The following is a 15,186-nucleotide window of genomic DNA, read 5'->3' as shown; positions in this document are numbered from 1 at the left end:
TGTAAATTGATCGTTTTCGTTCATCGAAATGTGAGAAAAAAGCCTTATTATTGGTTCCATACAAGGAGGCATAATACATATGATATGGCAGTTTTTTACTCTCAGTTAAATTTGACAACACTTCACGGTATTAGACAACTATTTGTAACAATTTAAAAGCTCGTTCATTTCCACAGCATCTTAAACGATATTTATTTTAAATCTCTATTGTTGCGTAAATAGGTCATGCATCGAGATTTATTGTGTGAAATTCTTTGAGTTCTTCAAAATCAATTAGAGATTAAAACACGGATATATACTCTTAAGCGTGGATGAAGATTTTATTTTAAATACAAAATAAGTATTGATGTTAGTATTAACGAATATTTTATTGACAACCTACGCTTGATACTAAACCTTTTTATTGGTAGACCTTAAAAAGATATTAATCAAACATTGGCCTTCTTGTAAAGAGGATAACTATATAAGTGAGGATTTAAATGTTTATTAGTCGTTCCAGTAAATAATGATTAAAAGCATTGGCAGTTAAGCAAACATTTCGCTATGCATTTGAAAAGCTTGGATGTAAAATGTGTATTTCCTCCATATTTTTGTATATTTAAATATCTGCCTGGAAAATTGTTTCATTCTTTCCTGGAGAATTTTCATATGTGTATTCGTAGCAGATATTTAAGATTCACAATTTAGCTGATCATTCTTAAAATACTGTAAAAAGGTTAAAAAATTAAATGATGGCAAGAAACAGTTACACGAAATTCTTTATTTTACATACATATTCAATAGATTTTATACAAACAGCTTCCTATGTTAAAACATTTACAACTATAGACACAAGTATTTAATAGTGGAGTTATGTCTCTTCCTAAAGACTTACCGATAAAAACCTTACATAATCTAGAAAAAGTAAAATTAAAAATAAATATATACATAACCATATACAAAAAAAACATAAAACACTAATAAAAATAATACAATTTTGGAACATAAGGTATTTAAAAACAATTCTTTTATTTTATTAATGGATGCTCATAAGCAAACCAGCCAGTCCCAAAATGATTGTTAGTAAGGACGGCATGGCTAAGCTGGAAGACCCAGTGGTACCTCCTAGTGCCAGAAGCATTTCTGCCTTGTGGCTATCAGACCAAGACTTAACAGCTTTAGCATTTACCAGTGCAGCCTTAGTTCCAGTCAGGGAGTCCACGTTACATTCAGAACACGACGCTAGGAACGATTCAAACTGAAAAATATAAAATGCAAAAGGTTAGAGGAAATATTTTACCCCTTTTTTCCCCTCACAAATAAAGCAGAGTTTAAATGTTCCTAAGCTGTTCTTAGTGACTTTTCTTATTATACGAAATATTAGCATTGAAAAATATTAGAACTAAAAAATATTTAGCACAACTATCCTAGTGGGAGCAGCTTAAAAATTCAATTAAAGAGTTATACTGAATCATGTTACTCTTAAAAGAGATTGAAATTATTACATTAAGCCCTTTTATAAGTCTTTAGTTGCAAAATTTACATTATTCACATAGTATACAATAAATACATAGTAGGTACTTTGTGGATTATTTTAACATAAATGTTTAAGACCCTATGAATACATCACCCAATGACTTTAGCCTCCAAGCAATAAGTGCCAAACGAACTCCTATAGGTTTGTATTAAGACAGTACTGTTGGATTCTAAAGTCGACGGGTATTATAAAAAAAAGTACTGTTGGTTTTTAGACAGAAGCCGCTCTATGCCCTGTAGTGTGTTGTCTCACTTTAAGGATGTCTGTGATTTGGTGACATTTTTTTTTTTATATTTGTCTTGTATCCAAGATTTACCTTTTTGTAAGTACCTAAACCCATTGGTGAAGGATACTTTATATTTATACTCCATTGAGAATAATTATAAAGAGAGGCGTGCTTAAACACGAAAGTATTGGGATAGTCAGTTTGAAATAAAAGTCCTCGTCGAAATGAAAGGGTACCAAAGTCAAACATTATCTCGTGTAGTTTAATACTAAAACGAGAATTAGAGGTATGATGTCGGACATTAGATCAATATTAGATTTGTTTATACAACCGCTTGTTTACGAATAGTGTTTACTAATACGAATGTAAGCTATGAGTAGCACCGAGTCCCACAGCAAAACATATTGTAACAGCGCGCTGGGGGAATGTACCGATGTCATACATTTGAGGCAGGTTACTCTTGCGGGAGTTTTTAGAATTTTGAACCTTATTTTACAAAAGTAAAACGGCTCAACCAATTTTTTATTCGAATTCAGAGCAACGTGTTTTTATTAAGACTCTACATATAACGTCCTTATTTGCGAGTCCCATTTTGTACGTCTAAATGTTAATAAAGTGTAAATAAAAGAGATGGATTTAAAAATTAAAGATAACAGCACCTCCAATTATAATAAAAAATATCCAAATTTTTGAAAATGGTGTCATATAATAGTAACTGTACATACTTTTTTTTCTAAATCAATACCCACACAGAGATCTAGGAGATACGAAGCAGGATAAGAAAACGCTGTCATACGTATAATAATACGCGACCCCGGAAAACAAAACTAACACCATATTTTTTTCTGGAAGCTGTGTTTAAAATAGTAATTGGCAAGGACAATGTAATTACATTGCATTAAAATGACGCACAACATTAATTCTAATTATAGTCACACAGTTTACAGCGACTTTTAATCCAATAAAATTAATTGTCACGAGATCAAAAACAAGCTATTTGTAATCGATTACAAGTATTTAAATCGAATCGATTAACTCTGCACTTGGTTTGTACAATTGACTTTCAATGCAGTTGTGTTTGCTTTTAAGATTAGAAATAAACATCTATTTTTTGTTTCGCCGTTACTGTGCCAACTGCCACTGCAGGGCAAGGGCCTCCCTTCGTATTTTCCAGTATATCTGTTTTTTATTGTTTTTTTTTTTAGAATGCACTTGAACATTGTAGGGCTAAGGTATATCTAAGTTATGTTTGAAAGACATCACTCAAACTAACAAAAATACACCCTGACTCAGGCCAAGTTTTCGTGGATCACTTAAATGCTTGTCTTAAGCGAGTATCAAACCAATCGGTTTTTTTTAGTGACCTCAACCGCTATCATCAATACAACTAATTATTCCAATGACAATTTATAAATAGACTAGTCAAGATATATGTTATTAAAATAGTAGTATCCCGGTGTTTCCTCGCTGGCCGGCTGCCAAACGCATTGGGATGAACAACAAGACTTTCACTCACAGACAATCCATTAAACGATATAGTTTTTGGGTCAAATCCATTTATAATCCATATTTGTGAGTGATATTCTAAACATGGGATATATTTATAGAACTTTTTGTGCACACTCATAGATGGATGAACGGTTAAGAATAGTTAAGCAGATTTTTAAACAGGTATTTATATTTTTAGTTTGTCTTTTTAGGTAAATTAACACATTGGTTAGCTTACAAATATAAAACGAGTTTTTCCTTACGAGTTCTTTATTCGGTACAGTCTGTGACTCGTGCTAAAAAAATAAGTATACGAGAAAAAAATATTTTCAAAACGTTATAATATTTTTTGGTCTCATTACTCTATGAATCTAATGTGATATTTTTCGTTTTTTTTTTGTTTTTGTACGGTATGATATTTTACTCGAAGTTTTGACGCTAAGGCCGTCTCATGAAGCTTAGGTTTCCAAAAAAAACATTGTAACCTTGAAACTAATATATTTTGAGCTAGTTATTTGTTTTTTATTCTAGCGCTCTTAAAAATCTGCGGCGTTACCGCTCACTTTGGGAAATAATTTACTCAAAGTGTTGTTTATTTAGTAATAGAATAGAAAGAAACTCTACATAGCAGTGCGTAATATGTAGGATAGAATCGCAACTCTACCTCGTAGTACGCTATCTCGCTTCAACAACATCACCATTATTACTTTAACAGGTGTTTTCATTCCGCAGATCATTAGCGAAACAAATTGGGTGAAATTGACACATCCTTGAACTAACAACGTCGCGTCATGTAATGAGTGTGTAGTGTATACAATCAAGTGTAGTGTTTGCTATACATTCATTTGGGTCACGAAACCTCAATTAGGGACAGATAGGTTGGTCGAAGGTTATTCCTTTGTTTACATTTCAAAGCGATTTGGCGATTAGGGCGGTTTTGCAAGTGCTAATATTGCGAGGTATAGAATTTATGATAGCTGACCTCATTCCGCTAATGATGGGTGTAAGGTTTTATTCCTTGCGTTACTTTCTACTAGAAACAGGTAATATTCGTTTTCTCAGAACAAGCATACGTCTGATGTAACTGAGCGTTTCATCAACCCTAATAAGACGCTAATAATTACATTCATAATAAATGATATTTTAGTACCTACATGCACAGTACATTTTTTTCGTACTATCACGTATTACGACTATGTGGAATCTTATGTATTTTTACATATAATTTGATAGTACTTACAAGAGTAAAGTCATCGTCCGTGCGAAGAACTGAAGCGACGGTACTCAAAATTGTGTCCATTGACGGGTGTCTGTGGAAATAAATAATTTAAAAAAATTATATTTAAACTTTAAAGCATGTATTTATAGGGGTTGCCCAACTAGTCTTGCACCCAACTGGAGTTTTCAATTATGAGACCGTTGCATCCTTAAATCATGAATCATCAAATTTAACATTTTAAAACTAGGTACTTCGGATTGAAAAGAAATACTAGGTTCGAAAAAAAATTTGCAGACACTTTTGTGGAACCAACTCTCGACGGCATGTAGTATACCGCCATTCGTCCACAATTGCAGCAGATTCAATATCACGCATGGTATAGACTCCCAAGGACACAATTTATTAACCAGTGCTACATAGTTATACACATGTTTAAATTCTCTAAATGAGAGATAACAGACGAGAAAAATACACTTTTTATACAGAAAAGTATAATTATAAAGGCTTACTCACATGGAGCTCCAAGTTTTGTAGTCGGTTTTCAAGCTGTTTATAACCACAGTACGGTGTTCATAGTCAGACAGAACACTCGCCAACGGTTTCGTCTGGTCTTGGGACTGGATCGGGCTGTCCGGGTCAAGCATAGAGAAGAGGTAGCTGAAAATAAGATGGAAGGTTTTTGATTTGGCTTAAATAGTATGACTAAGTAGACTTGCCTTTAGACTGGCTAATCTATATATGCAGAAGTTGATCGATCATAGGTTAAAATAAAACACTTGATACGGTCGGCCCGTGAATGGATGACCATCTTTTTTATAACGATTTACTCCATATTTTTTAATTTTGAAGGTAATAGTGGGCTCCAGCTTTGACAGTAGCTATGGGCAATCAGAAGCTAGAAATTCTAATAACTTGTCTGACTGAGGGGGATCGTCTTGCTCGGTTATTGGCTTAAGGAGGTTAGACTATGTCAGATAGGTAGCTTCCCCTTGAAAAAAAAAGTGATACTTAACTGTTTTTGGTTAGGATGGATGCCGAACCCAGTATATTTGGGAAAATGCTAGAATGATGATGATGATGTAGAGACTTGCTTTTATCGATATTTTATTTAAAAGCTTTAATCCAAGTTAATTCAAATAGACTTAACAGCATTATTAGCTATACATTATATATGTACAACGAATTTGTTAATAACAAAAGTTAATATCTTGGGGTAGCAAACAAATAAATACCTGATCAACTTTTTCTCATCATTAATGCAGCCCAAAGCGTCCTGAATGACCCATTGTTCACTAGCTATGTTTGAATTCTTCAAACGTGTCCACAAGAAATCAAAGTCAGAGCTATCGCCTTTACGCAGTCCAGTGCAGTATACGACAGGGCGCAAACTTGGGGCCACTCTATCAAAGGAAGGATAAGTTTTAAGATATCTTTAAAATTAAAACTAGCTTTTGCTTTCTTAGCAATTTCAATCAAATTTAGCCTTAGTAGAAGTATATATTTTCTTTAGTTTCAAGCTTAACCTAATTTTCTTTAAATTACTCCCGCTCTAAAGAATTTAATCCTTGTGACGTGACAAAATTTTACTATGTTTGTCTGTGAAATCGTATTAGGTGGACAGACAATAAGAGTTACTCTTGCATTTGCAATGTTAGCTATCCGACTTCATTTTGTATGGTACTTTAGATTTAACATCTGAACAACAAGTTTTATATACATTTATCGATTTCATATATCACTTTGCCCTAATACTTACTTAGTGCCATTTATCTTAAGGGCAGTGAACAAAGACACAGCCTTTTCTACGCAACCGCTGTGTTCAAGCTTGCAAGCGAGCTCCAAAAGTTGCATACGATTTCTCAAAAACTCAACGTCATCTGAAGCACTATCATAACCAATCACAGATATTGCTGAATCCAAGTACGGAAGAATGAGATCCTGAAATTGTAACATTTTAATTGTAAACACTTCAACTGCAAGTTCAATTGTTCAAGTATATATACATGTGTGTCGCTCTAATATATTCAAGAAAATATTGTCAAGGTACTTACAGTCGTAAATAAATCAGCATAGTGCAAACACGTATTTTAATGACCAACAATTCATAAAACCTAAATTGAACCTTAAGTCTATTGCATTAAATTTATAATTGTAAATTTTACTTCAGAGCAACGAAATGGTTCTCAGGAAAGGATAAAGGAACTTAATCTTTGTGTCGCGGGGGTTCCACAAAGTTATAAATCACGTGCACAAAGATACTCAGACTCTGAAGCATTTGTGGAAAACTCAACTGCTTGTCGTACGCGGGGATCGAACCCGCGACATGATGTTTTTGGTGTGGTGACCTCAACCACTGGGCCAACCATTTCGTTTCAAAAATTACAAGTGGACAGATGTGCATAAGAAGCAACAAATACATCGTGTAAACTACCTACTTCAGTTTTTACTAACCTTTAGAGCCTGTGTCATTGCAACGTCCCCAACAAACCTGCTCAATAAACTCTTAAAGCCATCCACGGCAGCAAACCATACCGAATACTCTGTCTCTTTATGAAGGAACTCCAGTCCACTAAGCAGAGTAGAGAAACTGACTTCATCCACATATTGTAGAGCAAAAAGATCATTCACAATCTGAAAATAAATCACGATGAGCAAAACCGGAATCTAGATATAGATACTAATTGTATTGTAGCATTTTCTGTATATTGCAAAGTTACATTTTACTTAGCAATAACTGCTCAATTGACTATACAAGTGTGCACGTTATTTAAATATCAAGTAGATTTTTTAATAAATTACTTTATTAGCTGCAAGCTATCAACATTTTCAACATAAGTAATGTCTTGCGAGGGTCTCAAGAGTAAATTCAGAAGACGATTTTTTACTATTTTTTATATTCATTCTATCTCCACTTTTGGACGAATGTACAATTTGAACACAAACATACCTTAGCACGATTAAGAGGATGTATGACATTGCTATAATTTTTTAATGCGGACAAAATGATTCCCCAAGCGTGATCGTCGTAGTTCACTCTGTATAAACCTAAAAATGTAAATATAGAAATATTTAAAGAATAAATATATTTTCCTAAACTCAATTAAAATAATTGACGAGGACAAAAAAAGCTGTTTAACAAGTTACACTTTTAATTTTATTTTAATCAAGTATGGGAGACCTGGGATTTTTTTACCCAGCGACACAGCGACGTCGCCCTGGATTTAAAACTTTAATATCTTTGAGCGATTTTATCTGCGTTAGAGCTTTGAAAGTCAAAGTCAAAGTCCTAAAGTTCCCTTCTAAAGCCTAAAGGTTGAGGATCATTTAACCTTACCTGTTTCTTGGACATTGAATAATATCCAGGGATGACTTTGGCTAATATTCCTGATCGTAAACTCGTGTGTTTTATTCTCCATTATGAAAACTGGCTTAGTGTTCTCGAAGTTTGGCGATAACTGTGTGGTGTAAGTTATCGGTATCTTGTACACCTCATTTGAAGATATTGATGAGTTAGAGTAGAATCGTTTCTGAAAATATTAACACAAAATCAAAAACTTTGACAAAATACATGACAAGTGACCATACATAAATCGTGTTTTAATATTTTTACATTTAAATCATATTTGAAAGCACTTGACCATTTTCTCGTAAGTTTTTTCACTGTTACCGTTCAAAGCTTTCCTGGACTACCTCGAATATTTCAAGACGTCAATCACGCGTTTTAGCGAGACTTCAGCAATTCCTTTTTATGTATACAGATAGATGTTATATCGAAATTGAAGCTCACCTGAGTCAAAGTAACAGTTTCGGTGTCGTAATTGATATTCACAGTTAGTAGAGGGTGTCCAGCCTGTGTGATCCACGAGTTCATAATGTCAGAAATATTTGTATTAGAGTAAGATGATAGCGCGTTGAAAGTGGAGACTCCTCCACTGAGCCCCTGGTACAGCTTTTCGGGATACCCAGCATCAAATGAACTGTAGAGAACAAGGGCATATAGAACAGATTTAGAAAGTTGCACTCAATTTAAACGGTTATCTTGACTATAAGATCGTTTTATCACGTCATTGATCCTTACTTTTTCTATGTTTGTGCAATTATTGAATTCAGCGAATTAATGTCGTCTCTAAAATTCTATATCTAATCGGTCGCTGGTTACTGGTGTTGGGCTGCCTTTTCTGCACGTAGGCACCAAGTCCGATCATTAAGCGTCTGACTGGCTTCATGCATTCAGTTTCCAAATAACGGGCATGTGTAAAAGATGTTTCTACTTACTTAGATGTCAGGTAGGAGTTGAGTCCAAACTTAAAGGCGTCATCTTGGATCAAGTGGTGAATCATTCTGATGACGGAGCCCGCTTTTTGGTAGGTCACAGTTCCAAAATGGTTACTGATTTCGGCGGGAGAATTGACATCGTTATTGGTGATGGGCACAGAGGAACTGCTGCTGTCAGCTTTGTAAGCAGAGTATACGGAACCGATGACCAACTGGTTAGCTGCACCTGACTTAGGGTCCAGCTATCGAGAAAAAGTTAAGTTAGTTAAAATAATTGCAATAAACAAATAGTTTTCAAAACCTCCGATAAAAATCTTGAAAAAAAATCTTGCATAGATTGAGATGTAGTAATCGATACTCTCACTTATCAATCGGATTCCCACATCTCGTTTTCCAACCACCAATTACCTCATCAAACGAAGCTAACAACTCTCCTTATATTTTTTTACACTATGCCCTAGATATGTGTATCAAATGAAAAAGGTTGACAAGTAGAGCACTATGACAAGTTCAAAGGAGGTAGGGTAGGGAGGTAGGGGTATCTCATCATATGACAAATATAAAATTTATACTTACAGTTGCCGTGATGTAATCCTGGAAATAGTTAGCGAAACCTTCGTTTAACCAGGTATTACTCCACCAGTGGCAGGTCACTAGGTTACCAAACCACATGTGAGTAGTTTCGTGAGCTATGATTTGTACCACTCTGTACCTAAAGTAAGCATTGGACTCTTCGTCATCGTACAGCAACAACGCTTCCCTGCAATTTACAAATTGTTTAAATTAAGTTTTTTGTCATTGCCTAATGTTATACAACCGAATACTTATGAGTGTCAAGTAATGTGTGTTATCCTTTCACTTAAAAACTACCCAATTGTTGTGATGGAATTTGGAATAGAGATGGATTATGGCCTGGTAATATAACGTAGGATACTTTTAAAATACAGGAAATACAGATATAAACGGCATCCATGCGGGCAAAACTAAGGGTTTGATACATAAGATTTAGCAGCAGTAATTACTTTTAATCATTATTACAGCCATAGAAAAAACCAGTCTTACCTGTATGTAATGAGACCCCAATTCTCCATAGCTCCTGCTCTGAAATTTGGTAGTGCAACGTGGTCCAGTTGTAAATTGCTGTTTGTATAATAGTAGTCAATACCAAAGTACTTGCCGAGAGCATCAACAACCTCTCTGCCAAATTTAAAAGCTAATGAAGTTTGTCCGTTTGCTTCTGGACGTGAGTAGATACCAAATTCCCGGTTATCATTAGTAATTGTAATACCGGGGGTGAATTCTGAGATCAGAAAGGCCACTAGGTAAGTTGACATCCTCGGTGTTGGATAGAAGTAGTCCCTGATGTATCCATTTTCCCTGGAAATTTTTTAAGGAATTATTATTACTGGCTTTTAAGTACAGTTTTCTTTTTGCTGAGAATCTGTTCGATGTCACTGGCTACTTGTTGCTCTTTGGAGTATGAAAACAAAACGTTTTATTGCTGACATTGATTATACACATAACATTTCCATATTAACATGCAATTATTTAATTTAAATTTTAATAAATATTAACATTTATATTAGAGCTACGTTATATGACAGCATTTCGAACAGAACAGGAGCAATGCTGCTTGCAATTATTCAAGAGCAAAAAAAATATACCTCATCAAGACTTTACTCACAAAATTTCGCTTCTTTCCCTTTTAGTGTTAGTCAGCGAAGGTTTGTAGTTAGCTGGACGATCGATCCTCATTTGGAAAACCGCTTTCAGTTCAGGTTCGTCGAAGCACGGGAACGCTTTCCTTGCGTGAGTCGGCTCCATTTGAGTTGAACCGAGCCATCTAAAACACAGAAAAAATATTAAAAACTTCAACAAAAGGCAGATTTAAAAACAGGTAGTGGCCTTTTTAAATTTAAATTTTATAATTTCTTCGTAAAACATAGTTTTAAAACATTGAACATTTTAACTGATTACAACTATGGCGATTAGTTTAATTCAATGGTTTGTGAAGCTCGTATGACATGTAACCAATTCTATTAGAAAATATTGAAAAATAATTAAAGTAATCCATCTAGAGATTAGCGGAACCTAATCTACAATAATTAACATAAAACAGTTCCTGCAAACACATTCACATTAATAGCTAATTGACATTTGCTTTAAACATGATGAAAGTGCTAATTAAGCATTGGATGTTAAATATAACAGCTATTGTTAATACATATTACCAGAGTAAGGAAAATCTTTAATAATGATTTATACGTCTCTCATCATAAAAATTGATTCTCATGAGTGTGAAATATAAGGAAAACAATCAAATAAAGTAGATATGATACAGTGGTATCATCTCTTTGCAAAGCAAACATTTGATATTGCTTAGATCTGTTATCTGAACAATACATCTCTACCTCTGAAAGGGGGTTAAATTTATGATAAGCGCGACTTGGACATTAACCAGCTGAAGATTCAAGAAAGTTCACGCAAAATAGTTAACATAAATATTAGAAAGTCACTGTTACAGGCAAATTGGACATTGGGTTTATTTTGACTATGACGTGTTACCCGTTAAATACGTGCATGTTAGCAGGTTCTTAAAGGTTCAAAAGTATATTAGGAGCCGTTTCCTTGAATAGAAAAATATCTAAACAACTTTCATCAAATAATAAATTTCCATTTTGAAAAAAAAAAAACAGTCCTACCACATTAGTTTAAAAATAATTAATTATCTATTTCTTTAGACGGTTCGTTCATACCTACACAGAATAGTTAGATATTTAAAACTTGACGAAGACTGCAAAACTATGTATTTATAAACATTATTCATTTGTTTTTGATAAAACTATCGAAGTTGATTATAATGGTAATAATATTCTAGTATTTTGTAGGTCGTCTAATAAAATAGATACGATTATCGGCAATGGGCCAATTTTCGTCCAAATTATTCCTAGTTTTTTTATTCTTATTGATTATTGAAACTACTTTTAACTTGTATTGTTTAGATCGTTTGCAGGAGTGTGAAAAATGAGAGCACCTCCTGGTTTTTTTTGGGCTAGCCCACTACACTTGAACCTCATTGCATCTCCTGTAGATCCTGGCGATCTACAATGAAACTATCAAAAACCACCGAAAAACTTGAGCTCGGTACACCTGGGGAAACCATTAAATACCTTACGTGTCTGAGGTTTATCAAAGAAATTGACCTACCTTTTGGTCAAGAGGCTAGCGACCTATACTGCTGTACCAGTGGTCGTGGGTTCGATTCCCACTCAGGACAAATGTTTATGTGATGAAATCGATCATTTGTTTTGTTTCTGTGTGTTATTTATCTACAATTTTATGTATTTTTTTATTTTTTATGTATTTGGAAATATTTAAGTATGTTTATCAGTTGTCTAGTACTCATTATACAAGCTTTGCTTTATTTGAGACTAGAGGGCACTGGGTGAAAGTTGTCGAATACTATTCAATAAAATACATCCAATTGAAGTCAATTGTCTCCAACTCACTTTACAATTTACCTTCACCAGTTCATCCAACCCATTGACAGGTATTTTGCAATCCACTTCTTATTCCTATCAGAAAGTGGTCTCGAGTGTTTGACAATAATCCTATCTGCACGTGCCAAGATAATGTTGAGTACATTTCCATTTCAATGGGTATAATCGTTCATTGTTACTGATTATGTATAATCCCCATACTTCTCTTTTTCCCCTTAGCCAGAACATGGTTCCAATAAATTCTGATTAGACTCAACATTAGCTTAGATTGTTTCTGAGATTTACTTGATTTAGATCCCTACTAATATTATAAATGCGAAAGTAACTCTGTCTGTCCGTCTGTTACGCTTTCACGTCTGAGCCACTGAACTGATTTTAATGAAATTTGGTACAGAGATAGAGTAGACCTTGAGAAAGAACATAGGATAGTTTTTATTCCGGACTTTTGAAGAGTTCTCTTGGAAACGCGATATAACAGACCTCGACACGGGCGAAGCCGCGGACGAAAAGCTAGTATCAAAATAAACTTACTTTTGACATCATTAAATTATTACGAAATTTGAAATAAAAAAAAAACAACTGAAAAAAAACCAAAATGATAAAGATAAGGCACAAGCAACAAAACATACAACATAATGATCCCCAAAAATCAATCAACCGCATCAAAGTCAGAACTTAAAAAATATCTTATCATTAAAAAAAAAACTTACTTCTTAACTCCATTCTCGAAATAAAAGCTTCTATAAAATCCATTCAGATCGGTTCTCAAATGACCCTTGTATTTAATCTGCAAGCCATACTCAACTCCTGCTTCCAAGTTGCTGGCTAAATTGATGTAGGCAAACGTATAATTGGTATCGAACTCCAAGGTAGAGACTCCTAGACTAACATTACCGGGATACGTTCCTACATAAACATCTGCAGCAGTAAAATTAAGGTCTTCAGAGTGTATTTTAATTTGATTCGTGTTGCTTTTCGTTGTGAATTGTATGTTTACAATGCCATCGAAGGTGAATGCTCTGCTGTCACCGGTGTCGAAGTACGGCGTGAGGATGAGGACATATCGTGCTGGTACGATTGGCGTGTTCAGTCTATAGTTAGTGTCGCTGTATGTACCATCTGTTAGAAGGCATAGTAATGCAATCGCTAGCAGGTTTCGATACATATCTGTAAAAATGAAAATTTAATAGTTTTATACTATAATACAAGCTCTGATAGATTAGTTTTAACAAAGAGCTGAGAGATATTTGTTAGAATATTTGGGATTGTTAAAATAGTTTTTGCGATAATCGTTCTTATATTATTAAGGATAAATTTTGTATGTATGGGTGTTTGTTCCTCGCAAAAATCCCTCAACGGCGTTAATCTAAACTTGGTACACAGGTAGTGTATAACTAGGATTAACACATAGTTTTTATGTATCATTTTCCGGCGAATCCATGGGTTTCTTGAAACATGATGACGGGGACATAAAGGCCTTAGAAGAAAAAGAGTATAATTGACCACATGACTTGGGAAAAATCTTAGCGCAATTAAAACCATAAATACCTGCACACCAACAATAATCGAAATTAAATGCCAGAAAATATAAAATAACAAAAACATCCAGCAAAAACGGTAAATTACAAAAAATATTTAAAAAAAAATGTTTTTTTTTTTCACATAAAACTGCTAGAACAACGTAAATATAATTATTTAATTGTATTGTAACGTACCTCTTTCGTTGTGTCACTCACAACACTACTGAACTAACTACTAGGTATAAGACTGTACTGATAAAAATCATCTTAAGTGTACCGTTATCATTGTCATCCATGATAATGCAACACTCATAACATATACTACTGTTTGCTACTGGTTTACTTGCTTTTTAGCGTAAATCACTATTAGGTACTTACTGTATTGGACGAGATTTTATTCTTGGCAATTTCACTGCACATAGAGCTGGGAGAGTGGTAGAGACAAAAAAAAAATGACTACAGTGAGCAAAGTTGAGGGTTCGATCCTCGCATAGGATGAGTATTTCTGTGATCTATGTTTAATGCTTGTTTCTAGTTTTGTTGTTCTTTATTTTGAGTTAATTAAGAGTTGATACAGAAATTTAACTAAAAGAAAATGACTATAATTTGTTCTTTTTTTTCAAAGGTTACCTATCAAAATGCCTCAGAATTAACAGTTAAAATAAATAAGATATAACAAATAAGAGACTAAAAAAGATAGGTGAACGAATCTGAACAGCTTTAATATAGGAATATAGAGACCTTTGTATTATAAAGAGACAAGCAATTTAAAAGTTTGATAAAAGACAATCCAAACGAATCTCTTGACGTGACCAAATACAATAACAATAAAATATATTGCACGTAACTGCTACAGAAACATGACCAGGCATGTACTAAACACACAAACAATTACAACTGCAAACTATATAAAATTTCTCCCAGCTTCAAAATAATATCTAAATATAAGATAAGTCTCTTGACATAAGATATAGATAAAGTTAAACAGTACTAGAACTAAGTAAGTTGATTATTTAGTTTCCGTTATCTTTAACTCTTCAATATATTGAAAACTAGTCGAAATGGGTGAAGGTTTCTATCGCAATATTTTATCTTGGGTACTACAATACTTCACTGTAAATTTAAACGTTCTTTCGCCATTCGGTAATTCTTTTGAATTTTGAGAAATGTAGGTGTTTCTAAATTCAAATGTGATGTGGAGTGTATATCGTCTTTGTAACATGACACATGAGTCGTCAAAATCAATAGTTTGAAAAAATAATATTAAGTGACTTATTGACTTTTGAGTGTCACACAACGCTAAGCTCAAAGTGGGCTACGTGTCGCGGGTTCGATACCCGATTGTGTTAAGGCTTGTCCCCAGTCTGAGTGTCTTTTTGCATGTGACTTGAATGTCTGTGAAACCACGCGCGACACAAGTATTAAATCTCTTGCAAAAATGG

The 15,186-nt window shown here is 34.0% G+C and overlaps 1 protein-coding gene across 1 annotated transcript; it reads right to left on the bottom strand.

The window, feature by feature from the left end:
• Positions 1-1,005: 1,005 nt before the first annotated feature.
• On the bottom strand, positions 1,006-14,006 carry LOC113500723 (membrane alanyl aminopeptidase-like). The gene is made up of 15 exons (XM_026881606.1): positions 13,940-14,006; positions 12,935-13,391; positions 10,409-10,567; positions 9,787-10,101; positions 9,301-9,484; positions 8,725-8,966; positions 8,237-8,426; positions 7,784-7,976; positions 7,397-7,494; positions 6,901-7,080; positions 6,206-6,387; positions 5,682-5,849; positions 4,963-5,106; positions 4,471-4,540; positions 1,006-1,237 (listed from the first exon to the last, which is right to left on the bottom strand). The coding sequence occupies exons 2-15, from the start codon at positions 13,387-13,389 to the stop codon at positions 1,016-1,018; spliced, it is 2,802 nt and encodes a 933-aa protein (XP_026737407.1). The 5' UTR covers positions 13,390-13,391; positions 13,940-14,006; the 3' UTR covers positions 1,006-1,015.
• Positions 14,007-15,186: the final 1,180 nt, after the last annotated feature.

The sequence above is a fragment of the Trichoplusia ni genome, chromosome 14, assembly GCF_003590095.1.
Source record: "Trichoplusia ni isolate ovarian cell line Hi5 chromosome 14, tn1, whole genome shotgun sequence".
Lineage (NCBI taxonomy): Eukaryota > Metazoa > Arthropoda > Insecta > Lepidoptera > Noctuidae > Trichoplusia > Trichoplusia ni.
The sequence above is the reverse complement of the archived record's forward strand: the minus strand, read 5'-3'. Positions and strand labels throughout refer to the sequence as shown.